We start from the raw sequence: 18,368 nt of genomic DNA, 5'->3' as shown, positions 1-18,368 counted from the left end.
GTCTTGGGACTCCGTTCACTTGCACCACCAATCTCCATCTACAGTCGAGTGCTAGCTCTTTGTTCATTCCACATATTGCAGCACACAGACACAAGATACCACGTAGATCACTTAGTCAGAATTGCTTGTTAGAGTTTGTGAGATATTATGTTTTTCTCCCATACAAATGGAATTAATTCCTATAGCTCTATGGTTTTTAATTCTGCAGCAGCAGCACTTTTAATACCACATTTGAAGACTCTCCCCTCCTCTTTATGAGCTAATGAATCAACACTGATTTTTTGCGGTCCCCTTTTCTTCAATTTACTTGAAGCTATCATAATTTTTACTGTTGTGCCCATTCTAAAGGTGATTTGTGGTTGTTTTGGTAACATTTCTTTTAACATAGGATCCTTTCTCAATAAATAAAAATATTTCCGTAGAGTATTATGGATATATTATTTGCCCCGGTTGTATGCCGTAACAGAGTTGTATCTCCAAAGGGTTTCTTCTTTACTTTCTTCTCCCCTTTTATCTTATTTATTAAGACAATCTGATTGCGTAAATTTTTTTGAATTGAAAAGCTTTTTCCACAATTCCCTTAGGATATCTTTTTCCATTAAACTTTTTTTCAAGGATTTGGATTGACTTATTTAATCAGAAATTATTGTACAATTTCTCCTGATTCGGTGAAATTGGCTTGATGGGATATTCTTTTTCCATTTTCGGAAATGAGCACTATTAGAATCTAAATATCCATTCCCATCGACTGTTTTAAAGTGTGTTTTGCTGTTGATGAGCTTATCCATATGAAACAATTCCAGAGCTACAGTAAATATATAATTTTGTCACTCGCAATATGAGCTGTGAATATGAGGCTCCATTCTTTATCATTAAGTCCACTCACAAATTGTGTAGCCTCCATATAATAATTAGATCATCAATATATCTGTGATAGTATTTGACGTACGTTTTATATTTATCTGACATAATTGAGGATTCGGACTCAAATCACACCATAAATAAATTAGCAAAACTTGTGGCGACCTGAGTCCCCCTTGTTATCCCAAAATGCTGCAGGTGTAGTTTGTCTTCAAGCATGAAGAGTTTATGCTCTAACATGAAGCGCAGACATGCCAGCAAAAAAAGCTTTTGTTCCAATTGTAATATAGTATCTGTATTAAAAAAAATGAAAAGAGATTCATGCACACATAAAATTGCAAAGTTTATTTCCGGCTGGTCTGAATGACACATTAGAACAAGTTTGACTATCAATGTCATGGACAAGTCCTATTATGGGATTTTGTATCTTTGATATACACATGAGTATCTGGTATCTATGGTCTTGTATATATACGTACAAGACCCTCTATGTATAAATAATATATTATCATTTTTTGAAAAAAATAATCAGGGAACAATGCGGGTTGAATTACTCCTCCTCTTTCTTTCACTGGATCCTCTACCTCTCTCCTTTTGGGAAAAAGCTATATAAGAAGGGTCAAGTTAATTTTCTCCATACACCTGAAGAAGGCTGTAAACAGCTGAAAACATTTTGTATATAGTTTCTATTTGTTTTATATCATTGTGAATACATTTTGCATTCAAGTAACCTGAAGCTTCTTCACCTTGATTCAACTTGGTGACAAAGACAGCGCCATCCCCAGGTTCTCTACCTTGGTATCTGTGGCACATTCCTGCAAAGGGTTTAACCCCACACCACCAGGTCGCCGGCAGTCTTTTGCAATATCATCCATACTTGAAGCAGGAGTTATGCCTTTGACTCATTTCTACGCTTAGATAGCGCCACGATTTTTCTACTTTACTATTGAATCCTCAATTATAGCTATACTTATGTAAGTACATTTATTCTCACATACACTTAGTTCATTTTTTTTACACATTTCATGAAATTATGCCATAAATACACATGATCTATCATTACCCTCTGATAGACGCTACTCGTCTGACCTCTAGCCCACATCTTTGTTCAGAAGAGGGGTCCACTAAATCTTTGTATTGGATAGTTAGAATTCTCAGCTGTTTCCAGAATGCCAATAGAACTGCAGCCAAGTCTATATTCACTGTCCACCTGGGTTTACAGCTAAAGACCCATTTACCAAGGCCAATTTTTAACTATAAACAAGCGTTGATTTACTACAAAGGGTATGAAAAGTCTACACAACCCCGTTAAAATGCCAAATTTTTTACATCTAAAAAGATCATACCAAGAAGAATAAATTCAGAACTTCTCACTGTTAATTTTTTTTTTTTTCGGGTGAAACAAAGAAACATGAAGAGCTAAAATAATGTGGTTGCATACAGTACAGACCAAAAGTTTGGACACACCTTCTCATTTAAAGATTTTTTTGTATTTTCATGACTATGAAAATTGTACATTCACACTGAAGGCATCAAAACTATGAATTAACACATGTGGAATTATATACTTAACAAAAAAGTATGAAACAACTGAAAATATGTCTTATATTCTAGGTTCTTCAAAGTAGCCACCTTTTGCTTTGATGACTGCTTTGCACACTCTTGGCATTCTCTTGATGAGCTTCAAGAGGTAGTCACTGGGAATGGTTTTCACATCACAGGTATGCCCTGTCAGGTTTAATAAGTGGGATTTCTTGCCTTATAAATGGGTTGGGACCATCAGTTGTGTTGAGCAGAAGTCTGGTGGGTACACAGCTGATATTCCTACTGAATAGACTGTTAGAATTTGTATTATGGCAAGTAAAAAGCAGCTAAGTAAAGAAAATCGAGTGGCCATCATTACTTTAAGAAATGAAGGTCAGTCAGTCCGAAAAATTGGGAAAACTTTGAAAGTGTCCCCAAGTGCAGTGGCAAAAACCATCAAGCGCTACAAAGAAACTGGCTCACATGAGGACCGCCCCAGGAAAGGAGGACCAAGAGTCACCTCTGCTTCTGAGGATAAGTTTATCCGAGTCACCAGCCTCAGAAATCGCAGGTTAACAGAAGCTCAGATTAGAGACCAGGTCAATGCCACACAGAGTTCTAGCAGCAGACACATCTCTATAACAACTGTTAAGAGGAGACTTTGTGCAGCAGGCCTTCATGGTAAAATAGCTGCTAGGAAACCACTGCTAAGGACAGGCAACAAGCAGAAGAGACTTGTTTGGGCTAAAGAACACAAGGAATGGACATTAGACCAGTGGAAATCTGTGCTTTGGTCTGATGAGTCCAAATTTGAGATCTTTGGTTCCAACCACCGTGTCTTTGTGCGGAGCAGAAAAGCTGAACGGATGGACTCTACATGCCTGGTTCCCACCGTGAAGCATGGAGGAGGAAGTGTGATGTGTTGGGGTGCTTTGCTGGGGACAATGTTGGGGATTTATTCAAAATTGAAGGCATACCTATCACAGCATCTTGCAGCGGCATGCTATTCCATCCAATTTGCGTTTAGTTGGACCATCATTTATTTTTCAACAGGACAATGACCCCAAACACACCTCCAGGCTGTGTAAGGGCTATTTGACCAAGAAGGAGAGTGATGGGGTGCTGCGTTAGATGACCTGGCCTCCACAGTCACCAGACCTGAACCCAATCGAGATGGTTTGGGGTGAGCTGGACCGCAGAGTGAAGGCAAAAGGGCCAACAAGTGCTAAGCATTTCTGGGAACTCCTTCAAGATTGTGGGAAGACCATTCCCGGTGACTACCTCTTGAAGCTCATCAAGAGAATGCCAAGAGTGTGCAAAGCAGTCATCAAAGCAAAAGGTGGCTACTTTGAAGAACCTAGAATATAAGACATATTTTAAGTTGTTTCACACTTTTTTGTTAAGTATATAATTCCACATGTGTTAATTCATAGTTTTGATGCCTTCAGTGTGAATGTACAATTTTCATAGTCATGAAAATACAGAAAAAAATTTAAATGAGAAGGTGTGTCCAAACTTTTGGTCTGTACTGTAGATATGCACACCCTTAAACTAACACTTTGTTGAAGTACCCTTTCATTTTATGACAACCTTCAGTCTTTTGGGGAAACAGTCTATCTATATCACTGTTCCAAATCTGTCAGATTACAAAGGCTTCTCCTGGAGCCGTATTCACATTACCCCTCCACAGATTTTCAATTGGATTCAGGTCTGGGCTTTGATTGGGCCATTCCAAAACTTTGATTTTCTTTTGGCAAGGGTATTCTTCGATTATTTTGGAGGTATGCTTATTAAGGAATATGTCTTCCAGAAAAGTGAAGGTTTTGATGCAATATTGACTGATATTTGGAACTTTTAATAATTACCTCCATTTTTCTTCATGCTACAGTTCCAGCTGCCAGAATACATCCACAAAGCATAATGCTTCCTCCACCATGCTTTACTGTAGGTATGGTGCTCTTTTAGTGATGTGCAGGTTTGGCTTTGTGCCAAACATACCTTTTTGAATTCTAGCCAAAATGTTCGACCTTGGTCTCATCACACCATAATACATTTTCCCACATGCTTCTGGTAAACTTGATGTAAATTTTGACAAAACATATCCATGCATGGATGTTTTTCTTTACAAGGAATGACTTATGTCTTGCTACCCTACCTTACAGGCCAGGAATATTAAGGATATGGTAGTTTATTGTCACATGCAGTACAGAACCAGTGCTTCCAAAAATCCTACAGCTCCTTTAATGTTGCTGTAGGCCTCTTGACAACCTCGCCGACCTATTTTCTTCTTGTCTTTTCACCAAATTTTGAGGGATTTCAAGCTCTAGTTAATGTCATGGCAGTGGCAAGTTTAAGTTACTTCTTGATGACTGCATTCACCATATTCCATGGTATATCTAATGCCTTTTTTTTACCCTTCTCGTGACTGATAACTAGTAACATTGAGATCCCTTTACTATGTTGTAAAGTGTTTACTGATCATGCTTTTTGTTGTAAAATGCAACTAAGAAAATGTTAGAAAAATCCTACTGGAACAGTTAAACATTATATGGGGTTAATCTGAATCACTGTAAATGACAGCAGCTGTGTATTGACTAATATTTTACAAAAATCTAGCATTTTAACAAGGATGTGTAGACTTTTTATACCACTGTAGATGTCAATGCCACAACTGGAATCTGTATCTATTAGACAGTTATGGAATATTCTATGGATTTCTCATGAATATCTGAGTGGAGAATGACTGTAAAGGGGTTGTCCAATTCTGGGGATATTTTCTTCCCCTTAAATACATGTATTTCAAGCTAAAATTATTCTTTTCAATTTGATTTAATTAAAGATTTTGCACTGTTTTATTTTTACTGGTTCTTTGTTTCCTGCACATTCAACTTTGATGTGGTCTGTGGTCAAAAATAAACTGAAAGGAACATAGAAAAGACAAATAAATGTGTTAAAAAGCCTCTAACTGGGCCATTAGAAAAAACTTCACTGATGGATTCTCAGCTAACTCATTCTGCGGCCACCAGTAGATAATGCAACACAGAGGATATAGAAGAAAAATGGTGCAACATTTTATTGAAATCCAGTTACAAAAATATTAGTAAAAAAGAAAAAATGTCCCCTTTGGTGGAAAACCCCTTTTAATGTCAAATAATGGAATTTGTCTTTTCCAATCCCTCCATGGGTTCTTATTTAGATACATTTATTCACATCATGCAGTATTAAAAACAAGTAGTGGAAATTAAGCACTAGCTTCAGGTTGCCCTTAAGTTATTCACTAGAGCCATAAACGACTGCAATAAAACTGGAAGAAGTGAGCATGACGAACAAATTGCAAACTGAGATTTATGTTGGAAAAGTAAAATCTTAATTACGGTAGCTCCTAGAGCAACTAGCACAGATATAACGAAGTGCTCCAAAAAGAACATATTATAAGAAAACCCAATGAGAATTATTATCCTCTCCCCCATTTAAAAAAAATCACTAAAAAGACAGAGAAAAAATAACATGCTATAAAAATATTGCAATTTTATATTTGAAGGATTTGTTCACTTTCTTTGCAATCTATGTATCTACTATTATTAGAGATTGGACAAACACATTAATATCAGTGATGAGCGAATATACTCGTTACTCGAGATTTCCCGAGCATGCTCGGGAAATCTCGAGTAACGAGTATATTCACTCATCACTAATTAACATGCTTTTTGCTATGTATCATGGATTTAATATCTTGGTACTACCATTTCTTTCCTATTTAATCTAGTAGTGGAGCAACCACAGGACTCTTCTAAGTTACAGCCAAGACTGCAACCAACAGCTCCCTGCGTAAGAATTGGCACGTCAAGGGAGTGGGGTGGTATGTCCCAAAGTAAGATTGGTGATTTCAGGCTCATGGCACGCAGCAAGGTAAATCTGTCTTTTAAAACAGAAGTATTGGGGGTACCCAATAGAGCTATGGCTTCCAAACCTTTTTTTTTTTGAGGGACTATAATGAAGCATGAGTGCAAGACTCAATATTACTATGTTAACCCCATAAACCTTCCAATCTGTACACCAAACTTGTCCAAAGCTAAGCCAAATTGTCACCAAAATGTGTCCTTAAAAAGTTAGCAGGACAAAAATGACTAGTAATAGGATCTGATTACACAAGACAATGGACTTCCAAGAATGATAATGTTTTGCACTGCAAAAAAAAATAAAAAATTTACCCAATGAACGAGCATTTTGATCATTCATTGGGTGATTTGCAGCCTAGTTACATGGAAAGATTATCATGAAACGAGTGTTATTAATATTAGTGATGAGCGAGTATAGTCGTTGCTCGGGTTTTCCCGAGCACGCTCAGGTGGTCTTGGAGTATTTGTGACTGCTCGGAGATTTAGCTTTCCTCTCCTCAGCTGCATGATTTACAGCTAATAGACAGCTTGATTACATGTGGGGATTGCCTAGCAACCAGGCAACACCCCACATGTACTCAGGCTGGCTAGCAGCTGTAAATCATGCAGCTGCTTCAACAAAAACTAAATATCCGAGCAGTCACAAATACTCCGAGACCGCCCGAGCGTGCTCAGGAAAACCCGAGCAACGAGTATATTCGCTTACCACTATTAATAATGCTTGTTGACGATATCTTTCAGTGCTAATGCAGCTATTTCCTGACTATTTCTTAGCTTCTTATTCCCATTGAAAACTTCACACCTACTTCTAGAGCTCACAGCTCTCTTGATTTAGCTGATGAAGGGGTTGAAATTTCTACTAGTTTGTTAGTGAGCCATATACGCTACGTGATATATTGAACTAAACAAATCGGACAAACAGACTATATGGTAATAGACTATTCATCTGCTTTTTATATGAGCATAAAAAGGAAGGAATACAATGTTAGCTTTAGTCATCCTCTTCTTTTTTCTCTCTTATCTTTCCTTACATACATGAACATTTCTATGGGCTTACAGGATGCATAGAGCCTGATGTATGCAGCAATTCTATAAAGACATACATGCGGCAAGGACACACCACATCTAAAATAACAGAATTATTCATAGAATTATCACATTCAGGATTTAGCGCTCATCCCAATAATAACATTAAAGTGGTTGTATAGTACCTTTATATTGATGCCCATCAATATCTGATTGGTGGGAGTGCAAAACCTGGCACCCCCATTGATCAGATGTTCCCACTGCAGCCGGAATGTACTGAGTTGTGGATAGCTGCAGATGTGCTGTAACCAGCCGTGGCCACTACTCAGTAGACAGATCTGTGCAGATCCGCTACTCTGCACATCTGGTTACCAACATCAGGAACAGCTGACCGACAGGGTTGTCAGGATAGGCCTTCAATATAAAAGTCCCCTTTTGCAAGGGTTGTGTGGAAAAAAGTCTGCAGTCATTTCATCTGACTGCTGACTGCTGAATCATGATCGTGTTTGATGGATACCATGTCATGATTCACTGTTTATTATTATGAATTATTATTATTGTCATTAAGTTTGTTCTTTATCTTTTTTAGAGTGTAAAAGTGAGAGGATCAAAATTGGGTAAGTCTATCTTTCCATTTGATCCATTCATTTCAATAAAGAGACTGTGAACGTGCCAATACAATTAATCAACCCTATATAACAATTTGCTGAAAATACATGTGACCATAATTCATAGGTAAAATGCAGAAAATAATAAAAAATGGGTAATACTACGAATATACTAAAACCACGTGCAATTTATCAACCACTAGGCACCAGTTTAGTGTAATTCTAATGCACTCTACATTGGAATTGCAATAGCAAGAAGGAAATGTCATGAAATTTTGGTAATCACATGATCGATAGGTTAATCGCATGCAAATGATGGAACATGGAAACTAAATTTTCAAAACCTCTTGATTCATCCAGTTTTGAGTATGAGCACAAAGCGCAGAAATATATACACTACCATGTCTTTGTATATACAGTTAATTATATTAATAGTTGTATAAGGAATGTTCTACCATAGGAATGCAAGTTATAAAGATCCGCTGCTGGCAGCCTCCTTTGCAACAGACAAACAAAGATGTCCTAGTTTTGCGTGATGAGAGATAATTGCAGAGAAGCTGAAGCCGTGGTAGCACTTTTAGGGAACTCAGGCTGTTAATTAAAATCAATTTTAAAATTAACTTTGTCAGTGGGAAAACCCCTTTAAGTTTGGTATATGATGTTCAATTTCACTTGCAGTACAGAAAGGATTAATCATGGAACCAGTGGTACAACTATTTCTCCAAAGTGTCCCAGTAGCAGTTTTTCAGCAAGATAATGTCAGGCTGGTTGTTACTCATGCTGTGTGTCCTATATGTGCTGCCGTGGCCTGCAGAATCTCCAGAATTGTTGTCATTGGTCGGCAACTGCAAATGGAGCTGCCAGCAGCGAATCGTGATGATTTGCCCAAGGTCTTTCAGGGGCCTCAAACTATCCTTGGAATGGGGACCCTAACTATCCCTGTCCCGTTGGTATTCTTAAAGGTAGAGAGCCCGAGTCTCTGACCTTACTATGCTCTTATTAATGTCCTAAGCTGTCCCCTCCCCAGGAAGGCTGGGACAGATATGTTAGTGTATATACACATAAGACAAACAGGGATAACAAAAAGCAACGTACATACAAAAACACTCACCAAGGGTAGAGAGGAATACAGGGAAGGATAGGAAGATACAAACCAAATGGGAATAGGATAATGGAGAAAACATACACCCAAAAACAGCATACAACAATCTCCAGCAGCAACTATGAACTCCAACTTCAGCACACCATCTACAGCAAGCCAGGAAGCAAAATTTTCGCATGCAGGGATAAGAAGGTCTGGCCAGGTATTATAGAGAGAATGAACAAGCAAGTCAGGAGAAGCTGTGAGATAGAGCTGTATATCGCTAACAAGCATACAAAGAGTTGTCAACCTCATCAGTGCCAAATGAAACAAAGTCCATTTAATATGAGGAACAAAACACACAGGCAAAATGGAAGATCTGCGATTCACAGCACATAAAGATCAGCTAACCACAGATCTCTCAGGAGGATGTGACACAGTCATGACATCAACGTGGCAGACCATTCCTTAGACAACCATTAATAACTTGATTGATAGCATATGTGGTGCGGTGATCCACGTTACAGCCAGGGGGCGCTATGTGTGTGCTTGAAGATGCGCCTGGAGGCATAAATGTGATGAGACTAAGTCCAGCAGGAGTGTTAATGGCCGGTGTGTGTGTTGCAGAGGAAGACACTCTGTGCTGTCAATCTGAAGTTTGGTTGGTGTGCTGGGACCTGTAGTCCCACAAGTAGTTGTGTAATGCTAATGGGAGATTGGCAGGGCTAGTTATGAGAGATGGGAGGGTCAGACTAGCCACACACACCCACACTCCCACCCAGGGGAGTGGTTACAGGTATGTAATGTGACCAGGGTGTGGGTCACATGTGCCTGGGAGGTTCCTGTGCAAGGTCCTGGACGGTCGGTGTTGGAGACTCCTGGTATTGGAGAAGTCCTGCAAGCACCTGAGACCGTGGACCTGATGTACGGTCAGTGTTGGATTGTCCTGGTATGGGCTGGAGTCCTGGAGGCACTGAGACCGTGAGTCCTGCAATAGCCGGGTGTTGGATTGTCCTGAAGTGGACTGGAGTCCTGGAAGCACTGCTGAGGCTATGGACTGAATGATCGAGGGTGTTGGATTGTCCTGGGATGGGCTGAAGTCCTGCAAGCACCTGGTAAGGCTGTAGGTCCTGTATGGTCAGTGTTGGAGGCTCCTGGCTGGTGGAGTCGTCCTGGAAGCACTGTGAGACCGTCGACCTGGAGAGTCCGTGTTGAGAACCTGGGACTGACGTGAAGTCAGTATGAGGAGTGGAACTCCTGGAAGTTAACCCTGGACAAGGGGATTGTAATATGTGGCAGAGAAGTTTATCTGCTGCATGAATAGACTGTATGTCATGTGGTTTATGACGTTTAATAAACCGGATATGACCAGAACTGTGTGAGATATCGTGCCTGAAGAGTTTATCCTGCTGCCTAGCGAGTATTCCCCAACACACACAGGTAGCGTATCACCACACATGCCAAAGCATGTAAGCACTGGTATTCCTACACTTGTCGCTCATACTTGATACTGAATAACTTGGGATGATTGAAAATCTTCTTTTCATTTTGACATTATTTGCATATTATTAAAGGGGTTACCCAGTAATTGTATTTGTATGACGTATCTCTAGGACAGGTAATTAATATCAGATCGATGGTGGTGCGACACCTTGCAATTACACCAATCAGCTATAGCTGGTGTTAGCGGCAGCTGGATGTGATCAGTTCTGGTGTGAAATAGAACAACTTCGTCAATAGTATAGTCTTGGGGTACCGCAGATCCATTCCTATTCATTAGAAAAGAGGCAGATGTTCAGTATCTGCCCACGGATACTATACAGTTGAAGGAGTTATGCTGTTCCTCTCCACAACTGATCACATCCAACTGCTGTTGGGAACAGCTAATCGGCGGCGGTGCCAGGTTTCACATCCCCTCCAGTCTGGTATTGATGACCTATGCTAAGGATAAACCATCAATATAAAAGTATTGGACAACCCTTTTAACACTTCTATCAACACTATGATTTTCATAACTCCATGACTTTTCCTTCCTTGGTGTTGCAATTTCAATGCTGAGGTGTGTTTAACTCATAAAAAATAATAACTAGACTACAACCTCTTCTTAAAGGGTTTTCCCACTAAATACATTTACTACTTATCTAGAGGATAGATATTAAAAGTATGATTAGTGGGGGATCTGACAAATTGGGTGCCCATCAATCCAGGGGAAGAGGGTTCCAAAGTCTCTTGTATGAAGCAGTAGTTTGCATGGATTACGGGTGCTTACTTCTATGGGGTAGACGATGACAGCCATTCTAGCAATACCAATGAAATTAATGGATTTGGGGTCATGCATATGCAGCTCCATTTTGGGACCCCAATTACAGAATCATTGGGGGTCCAGCAGTCAGACCAGAGATTTTACATGTACCATCTATCTGATGAATAGGTGAATAATGTATTTACATACCGTCACACCTAGGAATGAAGCTTTTAAGAAAGGCTAAAAATTCTTTATTAATGTTCGCGATAAAACAAAACATGAAAGAACATGAAAATATGTAAAAACAGGGCAGTACAAATACAGAAAAAGGTGGCTATTCCTGGATAAAGATGTAATACAATATACTGCTCAATAAAAAATCCTGCTATATTTAGCAAAGCTGATATATAGAACAAAAATATACATGTATATATGCATATGAGATAGTACAAACATCTAAATAATATAGGTATATCTTAGTATGATGACAGTATAAAGAATTTTATAAACAGGTGTACCTAATACACCCAATAAATTGCTATAGAAACACCATAGGCAGCTGCAACCAACAGTGGTATGACCAATAACAGGATAAGGGAGATGTATGAATATAAATAACTCATAATACTAAGATATATCAAAATTAACTCTTCAGAGAGGAAGAGGACTAGAACTCTAGTGCCACCTATAGGCTTTAGCTCCCGATGCATCATGTGATGTTACTCTCCTTTAGGGGAACCTCTCAGTGCTTTGAGGGTTGGCTATAAGCCTCTGTGGTAGCCCCTGAAATTTCCCACGTTTGGCCAGTTCTGCAATAGGCACCGAAGCCGGAAATTCTATGGAAAACCCTTCCACAGAGATTTCAGGATATTGCATAGCCTGTGCACTAAATCATTGGTATACAGTATATATTTGTTTTTAAAGGGAACCTGTCAGCAGGATTGTGCACAGTAACCTACACACAGTGTCAGGTCAGCGCCGTTATACTGATTACAATGATACCTTGGTAGATGAAATCCGTCTTGTGGCTGTTGTTTTATCTGCATTTGTAGTTTTGAGTTACGCCCATGCTGCTTGGCGGGCCCGGAGGGGGGTCTTCATGTGGTGCTCTGATTAGGTATTCATAATGCAGATTGCTGACAGATCACTGATCCCTCAGTGACCTGCTCCCTAGTTTGCATAATGAATACCTGTACATACTGAAGAAAAAACAAAACTCTTCTGCAGGCAGGACAAAGCCGTGGCATCTGCGCTGCAGTATAATCACATGTTTAGTGTCCTAGTAATAACTGTTCTTGATGTTATTGAGCAAGTATAAAAAATAAAAAATCATTTTGAAAATGGCGCCTGCCTCGTCTGTGCAGTAACAGCTATCGATGTGTATAAAGATCCAATAGCTGCTACTGCGCAGGCGCTGGCGGCGCCATCTTGGAGGAGGATTTTTTTTCTTCAGCCGCCGGCGCATGTGCAGTAGCAGCTATTGGATCTTTATACACATCTATAGCTGCTACTGCGCAGACGAGGCATGCGCCATTTTCAAAATGATTTTTTTTTTACACTTGCTTAATGACATCAAGAACAGTTATTACTAGGACACTAAACATGCGATTATGCTGCAGTCAGGTGCCACAGCCAGCCCATACCTGCAGAAGCGTTTTTTGTTTTTTTTCTTCAGTATGTACAGGTATTCATTATGCAAACTAGGGGGCAGGTCACTTAGGGATCAGTGATCTGTCAGCAATTCACATTATGAATACCTAATCAGAGCCCCACATGAAGACCCCCCCTCCAGGCCCGCACCGCAGCACGGGCATAACATTAACACAAAACTGAAAATAAAGATTAAACAACAACCACAAGACGGATTTCATAAAAACAAGGTATCATTGTAATCAGTATGATGGCGCCGCTCTGACACTGTCTGTAGGTTACTGAGCACAATCCTGCTGACAGGTTCCCTTTAAGTCACAGTGGCCATTCCAGCTAACAGCTGTGTTACTCCAGTTATGCCTTTTTTAAAAGTCCCGGATATTCCCTTTAAGATAGGTTATCAATTACAGATCAGTGGGGGTCCAACATTCGGCACCCCCACCGGTCATCTATTATCAGCTCTGGTGGTTTCCAAATGTAAACAGTGGATGGAGCAGGAACAGCACCGCTCCATACGCTACTTACTGGCTGTGGCTGAGAACAGCTTCCAGCTCATATTCAATTGCTTGTCTTTTTTTGTTTTTTGTTTTTAATACCAAAACAAACATATTGTTTTCTGTTTTAGAAAAACCCCAGAACAGATCCCCTTCTCCACCTCCTATACCAGAAAGAACTGAGGACTCTTATATTATCGCCGATGAAGCTTGCTGTGAGTATAAAGACAGAACAGAAAAACCATAATAAACTCATCATCATACAATCATACATGCTGCTTTAACCTTCCATTTTGTCATTGCCAATGCATAGACAGAGAGGGGGATAGCTTAGCTGTCTAAGGCTATGTTTCCACAGTCCGGAAGCTCTGTGCTCTGAACGCAGCGGATGCCCCTCTCCGCCCAAAGCGCCGCCCCCTGCGGTGATTCCAGATGTGCTTAGTGAACACATGCGGAATCACCGAATCGTATTCATAGACCGGGTTATTTATCTTGCGGAGACGGAGCGTCTCCACAAGCTAAATAGACATGCTGCGGTCTATAAAGATGGATGCGGATGCGGCCCTGCACGCATAGTGGAGGCGGGATTTCATAAAATCCCCTCCACTATGCTGTAACATCTGGACGCTGCAGATTGGACACTGTGGCTATATGCAGTGTCCAATCCGCAGCAAATCCTGATGTAATGCAGACAGTGGAAACATAGCCTAATAAAGCAGTAAGCCTGACCCTTTCACAAACACGTGCCATCAATGGAGCACAGTGCTAAAGGGGATAGTCGGAGGGAATAGGTGACGATTGGGGCAGTTGTGATAATACAGATACTGTATAACTTATTGTTGTAAGGGCAGTTAAGTAGTTGTTTCTTTTACTGGACAACCCATTTAAGGGATAATTGTCCTTATGGATAATCTTTGTAAAGACTTTGTAAGGCCGGGGACACACACAACGTATAAAAAAAGGGTCCGTTTTTCACGGACGAGAATCGCACAAATGTTTCCAAAACAGTGATCCGTGTGCAGTGCGAGGATGCGATTTCCTCGCATCAAATGATCCCTTTGACATCCGTGTGACATCCGTATGGCATCCGTATGCTGAGATTTTCTCGCAGGCTTGCAAAACCGACATCTAATGGATTTATGTGCTCAAATGTTCGTTAAAAAATATATACAGTATACATATATATAGATATGTCATTGAGACACATATATATATATTCTGTATTTATATTTCATTCAGCGCGATATCTGTGAACAGCCGGTAATTCAATTGCCGGCTTCTCATTTCTCCTTCACAAACCCGACAGGATATGAGACATGGTTTACATACAGTAAACCATCTCATCTCCCCTTTTTTTTGGCATATTCCACACTACTAATGTTAGTAGTGTGTATGTGCAAAATTTGGCCGCTGTAGCTGCTCAAATAAAGGGTTAAATGGCGGAAAAAATTGGTGTGGGCTCCCGCGCAATTTTTTCCGCCAGAGTAGTAAAGCCAGTGACTGAAGGCAGATATTAATAGCCAGGAGAGGGTCCATGGTTATTGGCCCCCCCGATACATACCTTCCGATGATCTGTCACGTCCAACGAGGTAATCCATCTGAAGGGGTTAATTATTTTACAGCCATGAGCTGCGCTAAAGCACTCGCTCGTGGTTGTAATCCCCGGGTAATGAAAGGAAATCTGAGTGATCTGTACTTACATTGAGTTGCGGTGAGGCGCCCTCTGGTGGATGAACTCATATGAACTCGAGCGTGGGAACTTTTCCAAGGCTCCAGTTCATGAGTTCATCCACCAGAGGGCGCCTCACCGCGATTCAATGTAAGTACAGATCACCCAGCTTTCCTTTCAGCACCCGGGGATTACAGGCACGAGCGAGTGCTTTAGCGCAGCTCATGGCTGTAAAATAATTAACCCCTTCAGATGGATTACCTCGTTGGACGTGACAGATCATTGGAAGGTATGTATCTTGTGGGTTAATTATTTTGCCAAGCGAGGGTGTTCTGATGGATTGAGAGAACAATAAAATACTAAAACAACCTGTGTGTTTATTTCATTAAAATAATTTTTAATAATGTCTGTGTGTGTTTTTTAACCCTTTCTTAAAATTGGATTAATAATGGATAGGTGTCATAATTGACGCCTCTCCATTATTAATCTGGCTTAATGTCACCTTACAATAGCAAGGTGGCATTAACCCTTCATTACCCCATATCCCACCGCTACACGGGAGTGGGAAGAGAGTGGCCAAGTGCCAGAATAGGCGCATCTTCCAGATGTGCAATTTCTGGGGTGGCTGGGGGCAGATGTTTGTAGCCACGGGGGGGGGCAATAACCATGGACCCTCTCCTGGCTATTAATATCTGCCCTCAGTCACTGGCTTTACTACTCTGGCGGAGAAAATTGCGCGGGAGCCCACGCCAATTTTTTCCGCCATTTAACCCTTTATTTGAGCAGCTACAGCGGCCAAATTTTGCACATACACACTACTAACATTAGTAGTGTGGAATATGCAAAAAAAAAGGGGATATGAGATGGTTTACTGTATGTAAACCATGTCTCATATCCTGTCGGGTTTGTGAAGGAGAAATGAGAAGCCGGAAATTGAATTACCGGCTTTTCTATAGAACACCGCTGCGTATTTCTCGCAATGCACACGCATGGTCCGTGTGTAATCCGATTTATTCTCGCCCCCATAGACTTTCATTGGCGAGTCTCGGCCGAGATACGCTGACAATCGCAGCATGCTGCGATTTCCCTCGGATCCTGAATATGGTGGAGAAAATATCGGATGATGGGAGCTGCACCATAGATTAACATTGGGCCGAGTGCTATGCGATTTTTTTCTCGCATAACACTCGTCCGTATTACGGTCTAGTGTGACCCCGGCCTTAATGCTGTATCGGGGAACGTGTAGGAATCAGAGTGGAAGGACCCTCCTCAAATAGCAAAACCTACGAGTTCAGAATCTCAAGGCTAGGGAAGGGGAAGGCTACAGCCATCACATGAAAACAATTGTTAGCTACTGATTACAATATACCATAGGCTTCCTATAGTCACGATTTTTTTTTACAGCAGTGATGTGGTAAAAGTATGTATTGATTTCTGCTTTTGGTATTCCCACCAGTAGATCCGAGGAATCAACTGCTTGCAGTCAGTCCAACATGAGTAAAATATTGAAAAAAATCTGATTTTGTTTTAATTTTTCTAATTATAATTAATAATCAGAATAACCAAAATGAAAAATGTAACAGACATGCATTCGTTTTTAATGACTTAACAAAGTGTTTAAAAAGTTTTATTAGACTGGTGAAAAAAAAAAGAAAAAGATTAATGAAATTATTTAGGCAAATTTTGAGATGACAGGATGAGTGTTTAAAGGGAGTCTGTCAGCAGAATTTTTCTATGTACTCTAAGATCAGCATGATATATGGAGAGGAAATGAAGTGCGGTCTGGGGGAGCGCTGGGGAATAGTCCTGTCGGCAGGTAAGGTGAGTTACATGAGAACGGTCCATCTGTAGCTCCAGCTGTTTTCCCCCGAGGGAGGGATGGAGTGTGAAGAAAAAAAAATTGCAACGCAGTCTGTAGAGCGCTCAGATGAAAGCGGCAGGGGGCCAGTGGTGAAGAGAATAAAAACCTTTGGTCCACAACACGTTTCAACGGCATATCGCCATCGCCATCGCCATCAGGTGGTATTTCTATATATCCATTTATACCACCTGATAAAGATGGCGATATGCCGTTGAAACGTGTTGTGGATTAAAGGTTTTTATTCTCTTCACCACTGGCCCCCTGCCGCTTTCATCTGAGCGTTCTGCAGACTGCGTTGCAATTTTTTTTTCTTCAACATGATATGGGGGCAGAGACCCTGATTCCATTTATGTGTCACTTGCTGGACTGCTTGGTGTAGTTTGGATAGAATCCCTTTTTTTTCTGCTGCTGATGTAGCAGTGGTCAGAATGCTGAGTTGTGTATAACCCCGCCCTCACTACTGATTGACAGCTTGCTGACAATGTACAGTGTACACAGGTAACTGCCATTCACTGGTGGGGGCAGCCTGCATGTGAGACATAGTCCTATAGTGATAATCTCCTGCTGATAATACCCTGATTGGATTTAAACTACAGCACACAGCCTAATAAGTGACAAATCCCTGGAATAAGGGTCTGTGCCCCTACATTATGCTGCTCTCGGATTACATAACAAAAGCCTACTGACAGATTCACTGTAAAGGGAATTTGTAAGCAGTATATCACCTCACCTCCTCCCCCTTTAAACTATCTATATATGCATGTACTGTAGCTCTTTCAAATGCAAGTACCTTTCTAAGGCCAGTCCATTCCTCAGACACTAAAAAATTAGCATTTTAACTGATATGCAAATGAGGCTGAAGGACTATGGTAGATCTGAAGCGTCTTTCACTCCAGCTTTTTCCCTACCAAGTGCCGCCATCTCTTGCTTTCCAGACAGCCTCTACTCTATGTGACTTCAGTCAAAGGCGCCTTCAGACAAGCAGGTGGCTCTGGGAGGGGAATAGAGCTGGAGTGACAGAGGCATCAGATCTACTGTCTCATTTGCATATCAATGAAATGTTGATTTCTCATATGTAGTTATTCTCCAGGTGGTGTGCGCTCCCGGAACACAGTGGGTGAGATGATATATTCCAAAACCAAGTTTTATTAGTACAGCATACAATGCGTTTCAACTCTTATGAGTCTTCTTCAGGTATAATACTGTATATAAGCTATTACTGCCTTGTGCATTTTATGTATAAAGGAAGTCAGTGCATATCATTTTTGGGCGTGTGCCATACCAGGGTTTAACCCTTTTTAGACACATATCACTCCAACTTTATCCATTAACATTAAAAAACTAATCCAAATAAAATCCAATTTAAAAAAAAAAAATTGTTAAGTATTTTTCTGATGGCATATACAAAATTCAAAAAGAAAATGTTTCATATCTCAATAAAAATTAGTTT

The 18,368-nt window shown here is 40.5% G+C and overlaps 1 protein-coding gene across 4 annotated transcripts in view; it reads left to right on the top strand.

Annotated features, from left to right (window-relative positions):
• PTPN22 (protein tyrosine phosphatase non-receptor type 22) overlaps positions 1-18,368 on the top strand; it is a 170,250-nt gene that overhangs the window by 141,757 nt on the left and 10,125 nt on the right. For 3 of the 4 annotated variants that reach the window (XM_077294936.1, XM_077294937.1, XM_077294939.1), the window contains 3 exons: positions 6,152-6,294; positions 7,900-7,927; positions 13,520-13,603. In XM_077294936.1, the coding sequence (XP_077151051.1) occupies positions 6,152-6,294; positions 7,900-7,927; positions 13,520-13,603 (255 nt within the window). The remainder of the gene's footprint in view (positions 1-6,151; positions 6,295-7,899; positions 7,928-13,519; positions 13,604-18,368) is intronic. The other variant, XM_077294938.1, reaches the window with a different exon arrangement.

This window comes from Ranitomeya variabilis, chromosome 3 (assembly GCF_051348905.1).
Source record: "Ranitomeya variabilis isolate aRanVar5 chromosome 3, aRanVar5.hap1, whole genome shotgun sequence".
Lineage (NCBI taxonomy): Eukaryota > Metazoa > Chordata > Amphibia > Anura > Dendrobatidae > Ranitomeya > Ranitomeya variabilis.
This window is presented reverse-complemented; position numbering and strand designations above follow the sequence as displayed.